Consider the following 14,230-nt stretch of genomic DNA (forward strand, 5'->3'; position numbering starts at 1 on the left):
AGATAAAGCAAGTAGAGAATGTGGATGTTTTAATTCTAGATTACCTTCACTTTTTCTTTTTAGAAGTTAGCTGTATTTGATACATCACTATATTGCATTACTTCCATGCAGTACACAACATGTGCCTGAATATTTATAAAGTTTAGATATGTGGATCTTTTTTTCTTCCTTTCTCCAAGAACGTACTGGTTTCTCAGAGGATTTTTTGAGAATGTAGCATATAAACTGAATGGGAAAGTAGTACCTTTGTGCAAAGTTGTACTTTTTTTTTCCCGAGTCAATTTCATGCGCATATACATACATTTGCACTGCACCACATCACTGATCTGCTCTGATGCCAGAGAACCAGATGCTTTCAATACAATGCATTTTGAGCTTTTTACCATATGAACCTGTCTTTAATTATAATTATCTTTATGATTTAGCTGATACTGAGTCAGCTCTTGTCATTCAGTTCTTGTCTCACACTATCATTTTTATCTGATTCAGAAAATACCTGAGTTGCAAAAGGAAATTGAACTGCTGCAGACACAAAAATTGGATGTTGAGAAGCAGGCCCAGTCACAGAAACGGGAACTGAGGGGTAAGCTACATACTAGATAATGCAGAGAACTTAACAAGTACAGTGTGAACCAGGCCACTTTAAACTGATTTCTTCTATGTTAGCTTTGACAAAACTCCAGTCCTCTTTCCCATTGCATAGTGATTTTATCTATCCATACCTTTACTCACATGGGAAGAAAAAACCCAAACCAACAGTTCAGTTTACAAGCTGAAGAAACTCTGATTTCAAACTTTTCTCCTTTATGTTTAAAAATTGATACTAATAATTTAAACTTCAATTAGAATTTAATGAGTTGCTTCTAGAGACCCAAGAATACAGAAAAAAACATGTTATCTAGCTTTCTTTAATCCTGTCTTCAGCCTTAGGTCCAATAAATGTCAAATATGCTTAAAAAACTCACAGAGTTGGGTTCTCTTTTGGAAATGGTATTTAATATAAGCACTACTGTTGTCCACTTTGTTCAGTGCTAACAATATCATAGTGCAAACCTGTATCTGCAGCTTTTAATGTAGTAACCTAGCACCAGATGACAAATCATCTATGCAACTCTAGCAGTTGTCCAGATGCAGAACAGAAAGATGTAACTTTGCATTGAAAGTTTAATGTGTTTAGGAAAAAGTAGTATTGGTAGTATACCTATCTATGACACCTTAGATGTCCAGAATTAGAACCAAATCGCTCATCATATTCTTGTAGTAAATCAGATGTATTCACCAAGTACAAGGAAGGAATCTTGTATATTTAAGAAGAGGTTGTTTTTATTTTTATAATTAAACTTAATTTGAAATGTGTAGAGAAAATTATTCATGCAATAAGCCTTGTTTTTTACAGAAAAGATGTCAGAAGTTACAAAACAGCTTCTTGAAAGTTATGACTTTGAAGATGTAAGAAGCAGGTAACTTTGTTCTCGGGTCTCTAAGTAATGCATTTTGTTGACCTGCACACTAATGATACTGCCTTGTATTCTAGACTCTCTACGGAGGATTTAGAACACTTAAATGAGGATGGGGAACTGTGGTTTGCTTATGAGGGCTTGAAAAAAGCTACAAGGTTAGTTTAATTCTTCCATTTTTTCATAAACCCAAGCTATGATCTAGGAAATAAACTGAAAGATTGGTAAGTACTTTGACAGTGCAGTACTGGACATCTGTTTAAGAAATGAACAAACACCACACTGTGTGACTGACTGAGCAGCTTGAAATCAGTTTAACAAATTTTTATTAAGTCAGTGAGATAAGTACATATGTGTCAGCTGGGGAAACGTGTTTCCTCTGAGGTACCATGCATAGCTTCCAACTCCCTTAGTGCACAGGTGGTGTAATGGGATGTCTGTGTGCTAACCACAGGACCCTGTTGTCACTTTGTGTTACACCTGACCCATTGCATCCCACTACATCTGCTGTGTTCTTTTCTTTTTTAACAGGGTATTGGAAAGTCATTTCCAGTCCCAGAAAGAAATATATGAAAAGGAGATTGAAGGTTTGAACTTTAAAGTTGAACATCTTAGCCAAGATATTAATCATCTACAAAAACTGTTTCGAGAGGAAAATGACATAAATGATGGTATTCGACTTGAAGTTAGCAGGCTAACTTCAGAAAACCTGGTAAGATTTATTGTCTGAGTGTACAACTTGTTGGGGCAGCTTCACAGAGGCTTTTTCACTTTTCTTTCACATAAACTTGAATTGAGACTCTGACTTACAGTGTAGTTCACACACAGGCTTTGGCTTCTGTTGTTGATAGGTAGGGAGACATTGAGAATCTTTAGAATGCATTTGAACCCTGATATTCATACGTTGCTGAATATTCAGATTTCATAAAAGATGTTTTGGGCTTCAAAATGTTGCCACGATCTCCATAACTGAGCACATACAAGTATTTTAGTTATGTTTTTTTGCTGTTTCTCAACAATGCGAGGAACTTTTGAATGGTGTAATAATTTCTACAGATATGCAGCTTTATACTGGAAGTCACGAGGAAACAAGTATTTTTTTTGGTTTTTTCTTACACAGAATAACTACAAAATGAATCAGAGGTTTAGCAGTGACCAGAAAGTTAGCTCACCATACATTTTTTAATACCTACCTAATTTAAACTTTCTTAATGATTTTAAAAAATATTTCTTGGTCAGGCTACATGTTTTTCTGATGGAACACTTCTGGTGCTTCAGACTTAATGAAAAGCAGGTTTGTGATACCATAACTTTCTATGGTCAGTATTACAACAGCGTACTGGGTCTGTCTGGGATGGAGCTAACTTTCGTTGTAGCAGTCCATATGATGCTGCATTTTGGATTTGTGAGTCAAAGAGTACTGATAACAAGGCAGTGTGAAGTGATGGTTTTAAAACCCCAGCCCTGAATGAGGGTCGGAATATGGGTGATGTCCACAATCAGGCAAGAAAGACCCTCCTGATTAGTTTTCACCTGGGGTCTGGCCAGCCTTGAGTGGGAACTGATTAGGAGATCACCACCAGGTGCCCCTGTCTTCTACATGAACTTGGAGGTGGGGCACTAAGCTACCTCTGTAAGAGCTGACTCTGCTTGAAGCCAAGTTGGAAAGTCTGACTACACAGTATATGTGCTGTGTGGGGTTCTGGCTATTGAAAGGGCTCCCTGAGTCTTCACAGCAAGTAGAGTTCCCTGTAATGGTGGGACAAGATTGAGACAGTGAAGGGAATTAAGAGGGTTTCTCCTGACAATTACTAAATGATTGGGATTGGACTGATCACCTGTGTCCTTCCTTCCCCAATGGCCTGGCTTTGGAATTGACTCCTCCCTTCTTTACTATGTTTTGTGTTGTGAGTGAATACATTGGTCTATTCATTCCTCCAGTGGCTGGGCACCTTGGATCTCTTTCATATGCCAGAAAACCAGAGGGAGGGGTCTGGCTCATGTGTTGCTCTTTAATGATGCTATCCTTCTATGTCTGGCAAGCGGTCAGCAGTAGGCAGTGTTTTGGCTGTTGCTGATCAGAGCTTGCAAGATGTCAAGGCTTCCTCCTTTTCCTTTTTCTGTGCCACCTCAGCATGTTAAATGGGGTAGGCAAGAAGTTGGGAGTCCACACAGCCAGGACAGCCAACCAGAAGGATATCCTCGGCTGTATAATGTGATGCTCAGCTATAAAAACTGAGGTAGAAGAAGAAGAAAGCTATTTCTGTCTCTCAGGTTGACAAGTTCTGTGATCTGCTAGTGAAAAACCAGATGCCAGTGGGCTTTATGGTTACAGATTCGTGCAGTCCTGAGGCTCTCCCCACCAGAGGGCAGCTAAACATACCAAGTCACTAATAAATTCCAGGCAAGGCTTAAAACTCTATTGGTACTGTGTAAAACCTATCTCACTCAAAGAAGTGGTATTAGTCCAGAAGACCATGTTATTTGTCTCCTAAATGGAAGGAAACTAAAGAAATATTTTCAAACCGAAGTTACTAAAACTGAAAATCTAAGGAAAAGTTGCTTACAATGTTACTTTTAAAAAAAAAATCTTATAACACAATGAGGGTTCTTTTTCCAATGTTAATTGATCTAGGGAAATTAAAGCCACAGTATAATTTCCTTGAAACTAGAACAGAAGAACAGTAGTACTGGTCCAGTCCAAACCTTTCATTAGCTCACTGTTTCAATTTTGAGAGTGATCAGCAGCAGATGTCTCCAGAAAAGTTAAACACGTGAGACAAGCAGGTAGCAGTACTCCTCAACAGTCTCTCTCCCATCCTTGACTATTTTCAGCTGAAGGTCTTTGTGTCATAGGAACTACTGCAGACATTTGAAAAGATGGATAGTTCTGAAATAAGCAAATCTCTCTCTCTTTTTTTTTTTTTTTTTTTTTTCTCTCTAAAAGGTGATCCCAGATCTTAAACAGCAAGTTTTAGAACTTGAAAATCAAAAATTAGATCTCGAAAATCGTCTTCAGGAACAGACTGTAAAGTTGAAAGGTAAAGTACCAGTATGGTCCCTAGACTTTCAGTTGTTTAGGATGAACACGATGAATTCATTATACTTGATTTTTTAAAGCTGAAACATTACGTGATAACTTCATTGCCTTATTACTTACTTTCTTGCTAATAAAATGTAAGAAACATGGTGAGAAAAAAGTGTAGTATAGTTTCTGTCTCTGTTATTAAAGAATAAAATACATGCAAGTATATTTTCTCCTTTTTTTTTTTTTTTCTTTTTTTACCTTTTTGGGGTTGTTCAGTTCTATAGTTTGGTTTTCTGCAAGTGTATTCAATATAATTCTGCTAAGAATATGTGTAATGGAGTATGTCCTCTGGAAACAATCATAAAAAGGAAAAGTGTTTTGGAATTTAAGGCACACACTCTGAGTTGGACTTCAGAGGGTGTTAAAAATTCAGAGTGGGAGACTGAGGGAGAAGTTCTTGAGAAATTTGCTCATTTGAAAGTTCTCAACTTAGGAAAGCATACTTTGCTGAAGGATTCTGAGTCTTCCTAGCTACAGTGTCTTCCTAAAATTTGCTAGTAGTTTTACTGCCAACTGCAAGAAGTTAGTCGTGGCAAAATTCCTCATCCCATGTCATCTTCTGTGTTGTGTGGAGCAGTCAGAGATTTCTCTGATACATTATCTGGCATGTCATTCAATTTTGTTAGATGAAACAAAATTAGAAGGGTAAGAGATTTGCTGAATATTTGTACAGAATTGTAAGCAAATTTAATTTCGTTCTTTTTCTTTTGTGTTTTATTGCTCATTACTGAAAAAAAAAATGAAAGAGGTGTCTAATCGGCTGCATTATGAGCTAGAAGGGGACAGAACACAAAGACGGTAATTTTTTAAAATTTTTTTTAATGTAAGAAATGTAGTTGCTATAACCTGTGGTAGAAAAATCCCTTACACTCTTTAAAAGTACCACATTCAATGTAAGATTTGCCTTGCAGCCTTGTGCCCAGTTAATAAAGAATAGACAAGTATGATGCAACTATGCTTTAATGAAAAAGGAATAAAAGATGAAACTTCTTACCTATTTTTAGAACTTATGAGGCCCAGAATGAAGTAGACATAAAAGAACACAAGGGACTGAAAGTCACAGCCCAAGAAATTGAGGGACTAAGCAATGGTCTGCTGCAAGATAAAATCCAGGATGAAGTACAAAGCAAGATAAAGCAAGAGACAACTAGACTTACTGTGGAAAACATGGTGAGGAAATTAAATCATCATTAAGAAACTGTAACTGAAATGCAGGATTAAAAGAAAAAATCATGATTTCATGGTGCAGGTAGGATGCTTTCTCAGCTCATTGTGGGAGGAAAATGATAGGAGAGTTTCCCATTTTTTCCACCAAATATAAGTAAAAGCACGTTATAGTGCTGTTTAATTGTGACAGAAACATGTTGCGGTAGAAAACATTTTTTAATCATGGCTGCTCTGTACTGATTGACTTTGTTTATTACAGGATCTTGAAGAAAAACTAGACATGAAAGATAGAATAATTAAAAAATTGGAGGATCAGATCAAAACTCTTACCAGGACCATTGAAAAAGGTAAGATTGTTAGGTGATTTTTTTTCCTTTCAAATTTAAATAACTTTGGGGAAAAAAAAAATAGGGGTTGGGGCAGGGTTAGAAACTTAAAACCTCTGACTCCTGCAGGGAGAACCATCAACAGAAATTGCATAAAAGTCCTTTCCTGTATTTTTATTTCCCAGATAAAAAATGGGCACATATGGGACCTAAACTATATGGCAGAGATTAAACCAGAGGCATAACGTTCTGTCAATGAAAATTAATACATATCCTCATGCAAACTGTCTCTGGGCCAACAGAATGTTGTTTTTGTATCAGATGAGTAACTGCTCCCGTTAGCCTTCAAATGGCAGATGGTTCCTGATAGGAAGTTAGTTTGTACAAAACTTTTACATTGCAAGTAATTCTTCAGTATAGAATATGCTCAAAACCATTGCAGAGGTGACTAATAGAGGTTTATTGTTGCTGTTTGTGTTATTAATGCAAGTGATTGCACTGAATCCAGCGAAACTATTCACATGAGTAATATTAAAGTTACTTAAGTTATAATGCTTGGAACCATAAGCTAAGATGTTGTTGTGAAGAGGGCCTCTATTTATTACACTTTATTTCATTTATTGCATATTATTTCTCTATTTGTTACAGAGAAACCTGCTTTTCTCCACAGGCTTGTTTTAACATGAACATTAGCTTAGCTGTTTGCCTGCAAATAACAGTGGGTTTTTCTTTGACAGCTGAAGCTCATGTGCCAACTTTGTCCAAAGAGTACATTGGAATGATGGAGTACAAAAAAGAAGATGAAGAAAGGATTATTCAAAATCTGATCCTCGGTATTTTGGAAGCACTTCAAATTTTCTCATTAGTGACTGATATTCAGTGTAGAATACTACAACAAAAACTACAAGGCACCATATTTCACTTCTGTTCTGATTTCCTTTTATTGCTACTCCCACCAATACAACTTGGAGGCTCTGTATTACTGTTTTTCTACTGACACGTATTTCGACTACAGAAGGGCTTTATTCATGTAAAAGTAATTTTTTCTAACCCTACATAATGCTGACTCTTATTATCTTTCTAATTCTTTATTCTCTTAAAAAGCTATAAATCTCAAGAGCACAGCAGGGACTTGAATTCATTTTCTTCCTGGTCATCTCCTTAAATCTGCAAGTCACTGGGCTTATGTCCATGTGTGATGGGTTACTCTCCTGTCTGTCGTTTCCATATCATCCCCTTCACTGAAAGGAGCTCTATTTTCATGTTTCTCTTGTAGAGGAATTTTGTCCTTCCTCTGAGTTACTTCACAATATCATTCTTACTGCCAAACCATCTTTTTGCAGTAGCTTACAATTAACAGTAAACACAACAAATTTTCCATGTACATCAATATTATTATTAAATAATCCTTGGAAATAACATCTTTCTTTTGTTATACCTACTTTAGCCTTGTGAATGTTTGTACCTTTGTGAACAAAGATATGACATTAGACAATGCCAGAATTTGGTGGAACCTCCAGTGGGTTAAGTGCACACTCCTTTTTGAAGCTGTCCTGTCTGTCATAGCCCATGCTGGACCTTAGAATTTGCTGCAATACTCTCTTACTTCTCTGGAAAACTTAATTAATCTTCTTATATGAATGATACTGTTACAGACGTTTTTAGAAACAGCAATTATTCAGTAAATTAATCATAAAGTTTGATCACTGAAAAACTGAATCATGTAGTACTTACTTGTCTTTTTCAGAATAATACATTGAATAATTGAATATTTATATCACAAACCTGATGCGTCTCCTTTATGCAGATTTAAAGCCACGTGGAGTTGTAGTTAACATGATACCTGGCCTTCCAGCTCACATCCTGTTCATGTGTGTGAGGTATGCAGATTATCTGAATGATGCTGACATGCTGAAATCTTTCATGAATGTAACCATTGATGGTATCAAACAAGTCGTTAAGGTAGGAATTCTGTTTGGTCGTACTGTACTGTTTGATTTTTAATGTCAGGTTTACAATCTGCTTGCATAGTACCTGGGGAATACTGACACTTTTCATGTGCTAGTGTTCCTATAATAGAATAATGATCATTAGTGATACTCTTTTTGAAGTTTGTAGTAAAATCCCTGTAAAGCCTGCAGGTAAGTTTCTACTGTGCTGAACACAGAATGTATTAACACAAATCAGTTTTGTCTGAAGAGCTTGCTGACAAAATATTTTACATTTTGCAATGAGTAGCTAATTAGGTGAATTGTACCTGTGTTTTCAGCACTGGTAAAAGTCAGATGGACAGAAATGAAGGTTAGTGTGTCAGCAGCAGGCAGCTATTGGAATTTTAAGAGCTCTTTCCACCACTGTTCTACTAGTGTAATGGGTTTTTTTGACATGTAATTTGGTACCACATCATTAGTACCCAAATGATTAAAATTATGTTGCCAGCCAGTTTAGCAAAATCAAGTTATAAACAAGAATTTTTAGCCTATTGTCTCATCTACACAACAAATTCAGCCACGTGAATGTTTTATTATGGATTTCTAATGCAATGAAATACCAGGCACGCTTTGTAGCACAGGCAGGAACAGACTGTGTTTCTGCAGTGGCATTTGTTGTATGCCTATAGTTTGTTCACAAACAAATTGGTACCACGGTTTATCTATTACAAAATCTTAGCTAACAAAAATAAAGCATACTTACAGTTAGAACTGTGTTTATACGTAGTTCAGTTTCCTTTCTGTATACAGGAGTTGTTCACACTGTTTTGCAGGAAGACCTCCAGTACACCACAACACTATGGATAAAATGTGTAAAACTCTTTGGATCAGCCTAATTGAGTTAGCCTGTCTGTCATATAAGAAGACTTAAACAGTGTTTACCAAATAAAAGAGGGACCTTTGCTGTGTGTATATTAGCCTGAAAACACATGATTTGTTCAGCTAGAATATTATAGATATTGTATGTGCCTTGTGCTATATATAGGGTCTATTATACTAATTCTGTAATGGTCTTAAGTTTAGTTACTAAATTAACGTCATGAGACGTTATAAGATTGCTTTACTTATCATTTTCAGGAACATTCAGAAGATTTTGAGATGTTGTCCTTTTGGCTTTCCAATACATACTATTTTCTTAACTGTTTGAAGCAGTACAGTGGGGAAGAGGTAGGATTGAATTAATGAAATAATTTCATTCCTTTACCTTTGACAGACTTTAATTTGAATTAAAAATAGTCATAATAGATAGATAATTATTCACCAGCTCAACACTGTTCCTTCCAGATATTTACACATTCACACTGCTCAGCAGTGGTGTTATATGTCTTACAAAAATAATAAGACATTGAAGGACTGAAAGATGAAGTGAAATCAAGGAAACATTAAAGTGCTAAAGTAGGTTAAAGACATGGCATGGGAACTGCTGCTTAATTTAACCTCTTTCATATAAGTTTAATGTGAGCTGGACTTCAGATATCCAGCTATGTGTATGTGTGTATATATATATATATATATATACATAAACCAGTTTTACTGTTTTATAATTGTGATCATTCAAATACCTACTGCTACAACAACAGGTTACAGAAAAAAAAATCAAAAAGTAGCAAGACAATGAAACACCATCATTTTTCCTTATTTCACTTGCTATTAAAGCTAAGTTTTATCCTGAGATTGAAAATTCTTTAAATTCTTTTAAATTGAAAACTCATACTACATTGTTTTTGGTAGGGTTGATAAACTTAGACAGACTGAACTGAAACATCACGAACATAAGAATGTAGTCTTTAGGATTAGAGCAAAGGGGTACCATAAAGCCTTGGAATCACTGTAACTGTCTAAACAGTACTCCCTCCTGTGGTCATATCGGTAAGTTCTAAAGAGTAGAGGAGAAATGAAAACATCTAAACTTAAAAACAGTCTTCTACAATTTAGTTGCAACAGTAGAGAAAGGTCTGAATCCAGAATTTAGAGTTTTAATCTATATTTCTAATGAACATTCAAGACTTCACACAGGTTAGGATTCATTCTAGACTTTTGAAATCAGAACTTTCCTGATGAAATGTTAAAAAATGAGATCCTTTTACAGCAATAAAATGTATTTTGTTTGTTTGTTTGTCAATCCAGTTTAAACAATGGTGTTTTGGCGTCCCTATTTTTTTTTTTTTTTTTTGGGAGGGTGGGTGGGCAGGAGGAGTTTGCTTTCTGTTTAAGGGATCTAGGCATTGCCCCCAAATTAACTGAAATCTAAGCATGTCTTTCCTTTGGTTTTAGTGGGCTTTAGAACCAAAGTCCTAAACATCAACATGAACTGGAAAATTAAATACATTGTAGTAACAGCTTATAATTATAATGTTATGTGATTTCTAAGAATTATATTTTAAATGTACTTGTAGGAATTTATGACATGTAACACTCCACGCCAGAATAAGAACTGTCTGAAGCATTTTGATCTCTCGGAATACAGACAGATACTCAGTGACTTGGCCATTCGTATCTATCACCAACTCATTCTTGTAATGGAGAACAACATTCAGCCCATGATTGGTAAGACAGCAGCAATCCCAAGAGACCGAATGTAGCTTGTGAAGTGCATGAATAAAGCTTGTACATACAAGCAAAGGATGGGACAGACTGCTTTCTCCTCTTGATTTATATGTATTTGTACCTGCATGTGTGTTTCTGCATGTATAAATGCCACTGAATGGTATATCCCCAGGGTGTTTGGAAAGACTCTTTCCTCACAGCATTTCTTGGTCTGTGATAATGTTTTGAAACTGATGAACATTCTACAAAAAGAAAAGGCTTTAAAAGATTACTGTACTCCAGAGGCCTTTGCCAATATCTTATTTTTCTTCTACTAATTAATTTTTAAGTTATCCTGGAAGTAAGTTTTGTTCAATAATCAAGTTAACATAACTGAAAGGAGCCTTTGGAGTTTTGGTCTTACCAGTTCATTTTCTGTTGTACTTCAGTACCAGGTATGCTGGAATACGAAAGTCTTCAGGGAATTTCTGGCTTGAAACCTACAGGGTTCCGTAAACGTTCTTCTAGTAGAGATGACACGGATACCTACACAATGACCTCTATCCTGCAGCAGCTCAGCTATTTTTATAGTACTATGTGCCAGAACGGCTTGGACTCTGAGCTTCTAAAGCAGGCAGTGAAGCAGCTTTTCTTTCTGATTGGAGCTATCACCCTCAATAGTCTCTTCCTCCGCAAGGACATGTGCTCATGTAGAAAAGGAATGCAGATAAGGTAAAGCCAGTAAAGTTTCAACAAGCTCGAGAATGAATTTTTAACATTTCTATGTTACATCCTTTATCTCAGAGTCACTGGATTTTCTGTAACCATTCTGCTTGGCGTAGCCAGTTTTTCACTCTTTTTTAAAAAGTAAATCTTTGCATTTGGGCTGAGCTTCCTCAACCTAACATATTACAAATTGCACTTTCCATGGAAACACTAACAGAGGAAAAGTCAGAAAATTACAGTCTGGAGTTTAAAGTCAGACATGTTTAAGATTCTTTCCATGCTAGTTCACTCATGATGTGATGAATAGTATTTTTAATTCTTTCTTACTATAGTAAACAGGTGCAGTGTCTTATGGCTGGCAGACAGACAAAAGCTGACTTGCATTTTTTCATGCTCTGTGATAAGAAAGGCAGTGAGACAGAGTCTTTGAGGGTGCAGACAGGGCATCGTCTTGTTATAAGCACCAAGAGAACATGGTCCTAACTGTTTTGCAGAAGATACGGTTCATTTGTTCTCCACTAGACAATCTGCAGACTAAGGTGAAAGAAAATCAGTTATGTTTTGAGCCATCTGGGAATATTACTAGAAGAAATCTGCTTTAACCTTTAGGTCGTCAGTTATAAGACCGGCCCTGCTTTATGATGTGCAAAGATTGTTCTCATTTCCTGTACAAGCTCAGCTGTAAATTAATATCTTACAGACATGACTGCTACAGTGTAGTAGGCAATGCCAATATATATTAGTAATTTTCTGTAAACAACAGCTAAACTAATAAGTTGCTTTTCATTATCCAAGCTTAAAGAAATAATAGTTTTTAAAAGAATTGAAATATACAAGGGATTAAACTTACAAATCCATAAACTATTAATTGCTTGATTTTTATGATCTACAGGTATGAATTTTAACTTTAAATGTATGAATTTGAATACTGTATTAGAGGAGCATTCCTTCATTAGATGTCTTTAATGTAACTTGCTTGTTAGGGGGAACCTGACATTTCTGTTGTCTGTTCATGGTTTAACCCAGATGTAACATCAGCTACTTGGAAGAATGGCTTAAGGACAAGAATCTCCAAAGCAGCAATGCCAAAGAAACTTTGGAGCCTCTATCTCAAGCAGCCTGGCTCCTTCAGGTCAAAAAGATCACAGATGATGATGCCAAGGAAATATGTGAACACTGCACATCTCTTTCCACTGTGCAGGTAATGAACCAACTGTTTTCTCCTGGCAGCACCAGTTGCAGAATCTTGGCTATCTAAAATGATATGTTGCAAAGAGCTGTTGGCCTTTCCTTTGATAAAAATAGCATTCCTCAGCATTCCACATTGCCACTTGTTAAATTGAATCTTTAACTCCTTATTCCTCATGGTTAGCATTTTAGCTGCTCCTGTGGTGAATACTTGTTTGCTTTGTTCTATCCCATGATTTTATTCCTCAATATATTTTCTTTACTGTGTCACAGGATTTTTCTTGGGTTTTTTTCCCCCTTAATCAATTCAGCTTTTTCAACATTTTTGATCTCTCTGACCTCTCTGGAAATGAGTCATGTATGTAACAACTCATGAGGTGACCAGTCAAAATTCTCTTTTTATTCTCAAATTCTCTACTGCAACTTTAATGAAATATCAATAAAGATGTCATATTAATGCTTTCTTCTTTTTGCCTTCTCAGTTTTTGTGATATACTAAAATAGTCTTTTGTAATTTGAATAGATAGTTAAGATCCTCAACTCATACACTCCAATAGATGATTTTGAGAAAAGAGTGACTCCATCATTTGTTCGTAAAGTCCAGGTAAGAGCTACAACTATTATTTCTCCTATTCAAGTTACAGGATACTTCATACATACATTTTTTGATGCTATGTAGTTATACGTAACATTTACATCATATTATCACTAAGTTGCTCATCTTCTAGATGTTTCGAGCTGTTCAAAACAACTCTCCTTAACATCATGTGAAAGCAAGATTTGTAATGGGAAGCAAGCAATGTACTGGCTTTGCTTTGATTCTTAAAACAGTATTTTCTTACCTTTTCTGTTATTTCAGGCAATGCTAAACAACCGTGAGGATGTTCCACAGCTGATGCTCGATACCAAATATCTCTTTCAAGTGACGTTTCCTTTCATCCCCTCGCCACATGCCTTGGAAATGATACAAGTGCCCAGCAGCTTCAAACTTGGCTTTCTCACAAGGGTTTAATAAAACTAATGCATTGGTATTTCCTCTGAGACTATATAAAGACAAGCAGACTTTCATGGTTCATTTCTCCAGCTGGTGGATAGCATGGCAGCTTGCAGTGAAGTAAACTGTTAAAACTTGTTATTGAGTAAAGACTTAAAAAGAAGGAATAATTGCAGTTTGTGATTTCCTCCTCTCTCTTTTTACTGTTCTCCCTTCATTACAGTCCTACAATGATGACTTTATTTCATTAGCTGGACACAAAGCTAGCCATACAATGTTTTAGCCCAGACCTGACAAGTTTGCATTGGTACCCTGTCAGCACCAGTCAGAGGGGAAGACTGCCATGTGATAAATGTTGTTACTTTACAATTTTCCTTGCCTTTCCTTCCTGTAGGAAGAGTTTCACCCCCACACCCCCCCAGAAGGTAATTCTATTCATTGCCTTGATGTACTGTATCTATTTCATAGTTTTCACTCTTCTATATTTCTTCTACACTTTATTCTTTTCATAAAAGAGGCCTTTTATAACATTTGTCCAGAAGGCTATATAGTAGAAGGGAAGGTCCTTCCACAATTGTTTAAAAAAAATCGATGTAAACAGCTACATTGAAACTGGGGAACTGAGATCAATCTAAGAGAATTGCTGTTACAATCCCACATTGTCTTTTTGTAGGCATGGCTCACTGAATGCTTGCATTGCAGCTCAGGCACGCTCGACAGCTCTTCAGCCAGAGGGAAGGACTTAGGGTGCTCTTCTTGAAGACAGA

The 14,230-nt window shown here is 36.2% G+C and overlaps 1 protein-coding gene across 1 annotated transcript in view; it reads left to right on the forward strand.

The window, feature by feature from the left end:
• Positions 1 to 13,481, forward strand: part of MYO5C (myosin VC) — a 33,599-nt gene extending 20,118 nt beyond the window's left edge. The window contains exons 26-42 of the mRNA XM_008938925.1: positions 490 to 583; positions 1,397 to 1,460; positions 1,535 to 1,615; positions 1,989 to 2,169; positions 4,405 to 4,509; position 4,903; positions 5,292 to 5,343; positions 5,550 to 5,715; positions 5,972 to 6,059; positions 6,776 to 6,871; positions 7,846 to 8,000; positions 9,107 to 9,196; positions 10,426 to 10,576; positions 11,005 to 11,287; positions 12,308 to 12,482; positions 12,993 to 13,073; positions 13,329 to 13,481. Of these exons, the coding sequence (XP_008937173.1) occupies positions 490 to 583; positions 1,397 to 1,460; positions 1,535 to 1,615; positions 1,989 to 2,169; positions 4,405 to 4,509; position 4,903; positions 5,292 to 5,343; positions 5,550 to 5,715; positions 5,972 to 6,059; positions 6,776 to 6,871; positions 7,846 to 8,000; positions 9,107 to 9,196; positions 10,426 to 10,576; positions 11,005 to 11,287; positions 12,308 to 12,482; positions 12,993 to 13,073; positions 13,329 to 13,481 (2,016 nt within the window). The remainder of the gene's footprint in view (positions 1 to 489; positions 584 to 1,396; positions 1,461 to 1,534; positions 1,616 to 1,988; positions 2,170 to 4,404; positions 4,510 to 4,902; positions 4,904 to 5,291; positions 5,344 to 5,549; positions 5,716 to 5,971; positions 6,060 to 6,775; positions 6,872 to 7,845; positions 8,001 to 9,106; positions 9,197 to 10,425; positions 10,577 to 11,004; positions 11,288 to 12,307; positions 12,483 to 12,992; positions 13,074 to 13,328) is intronic.
• The last annotated feature ends 749 nt before the right edge of the window (positions 13,482 to 14,230 follow it).

Source organism: Merops nubicus, unplaced genomic scaffold, assembly GCF_000691845.1.
Source record: "Merops nubicus isolate BGI_N331 unplaced genomic scaffold, ASM69184v1 scaffold21914, whole genome shotgun sequence".
Taxonomy (NCBI): domain Eukaryota; kingdom Metazoa; phylum Chordata; class Aves; order Coraciiformes; family Meropidae; genus Merops; species Merops nubicus.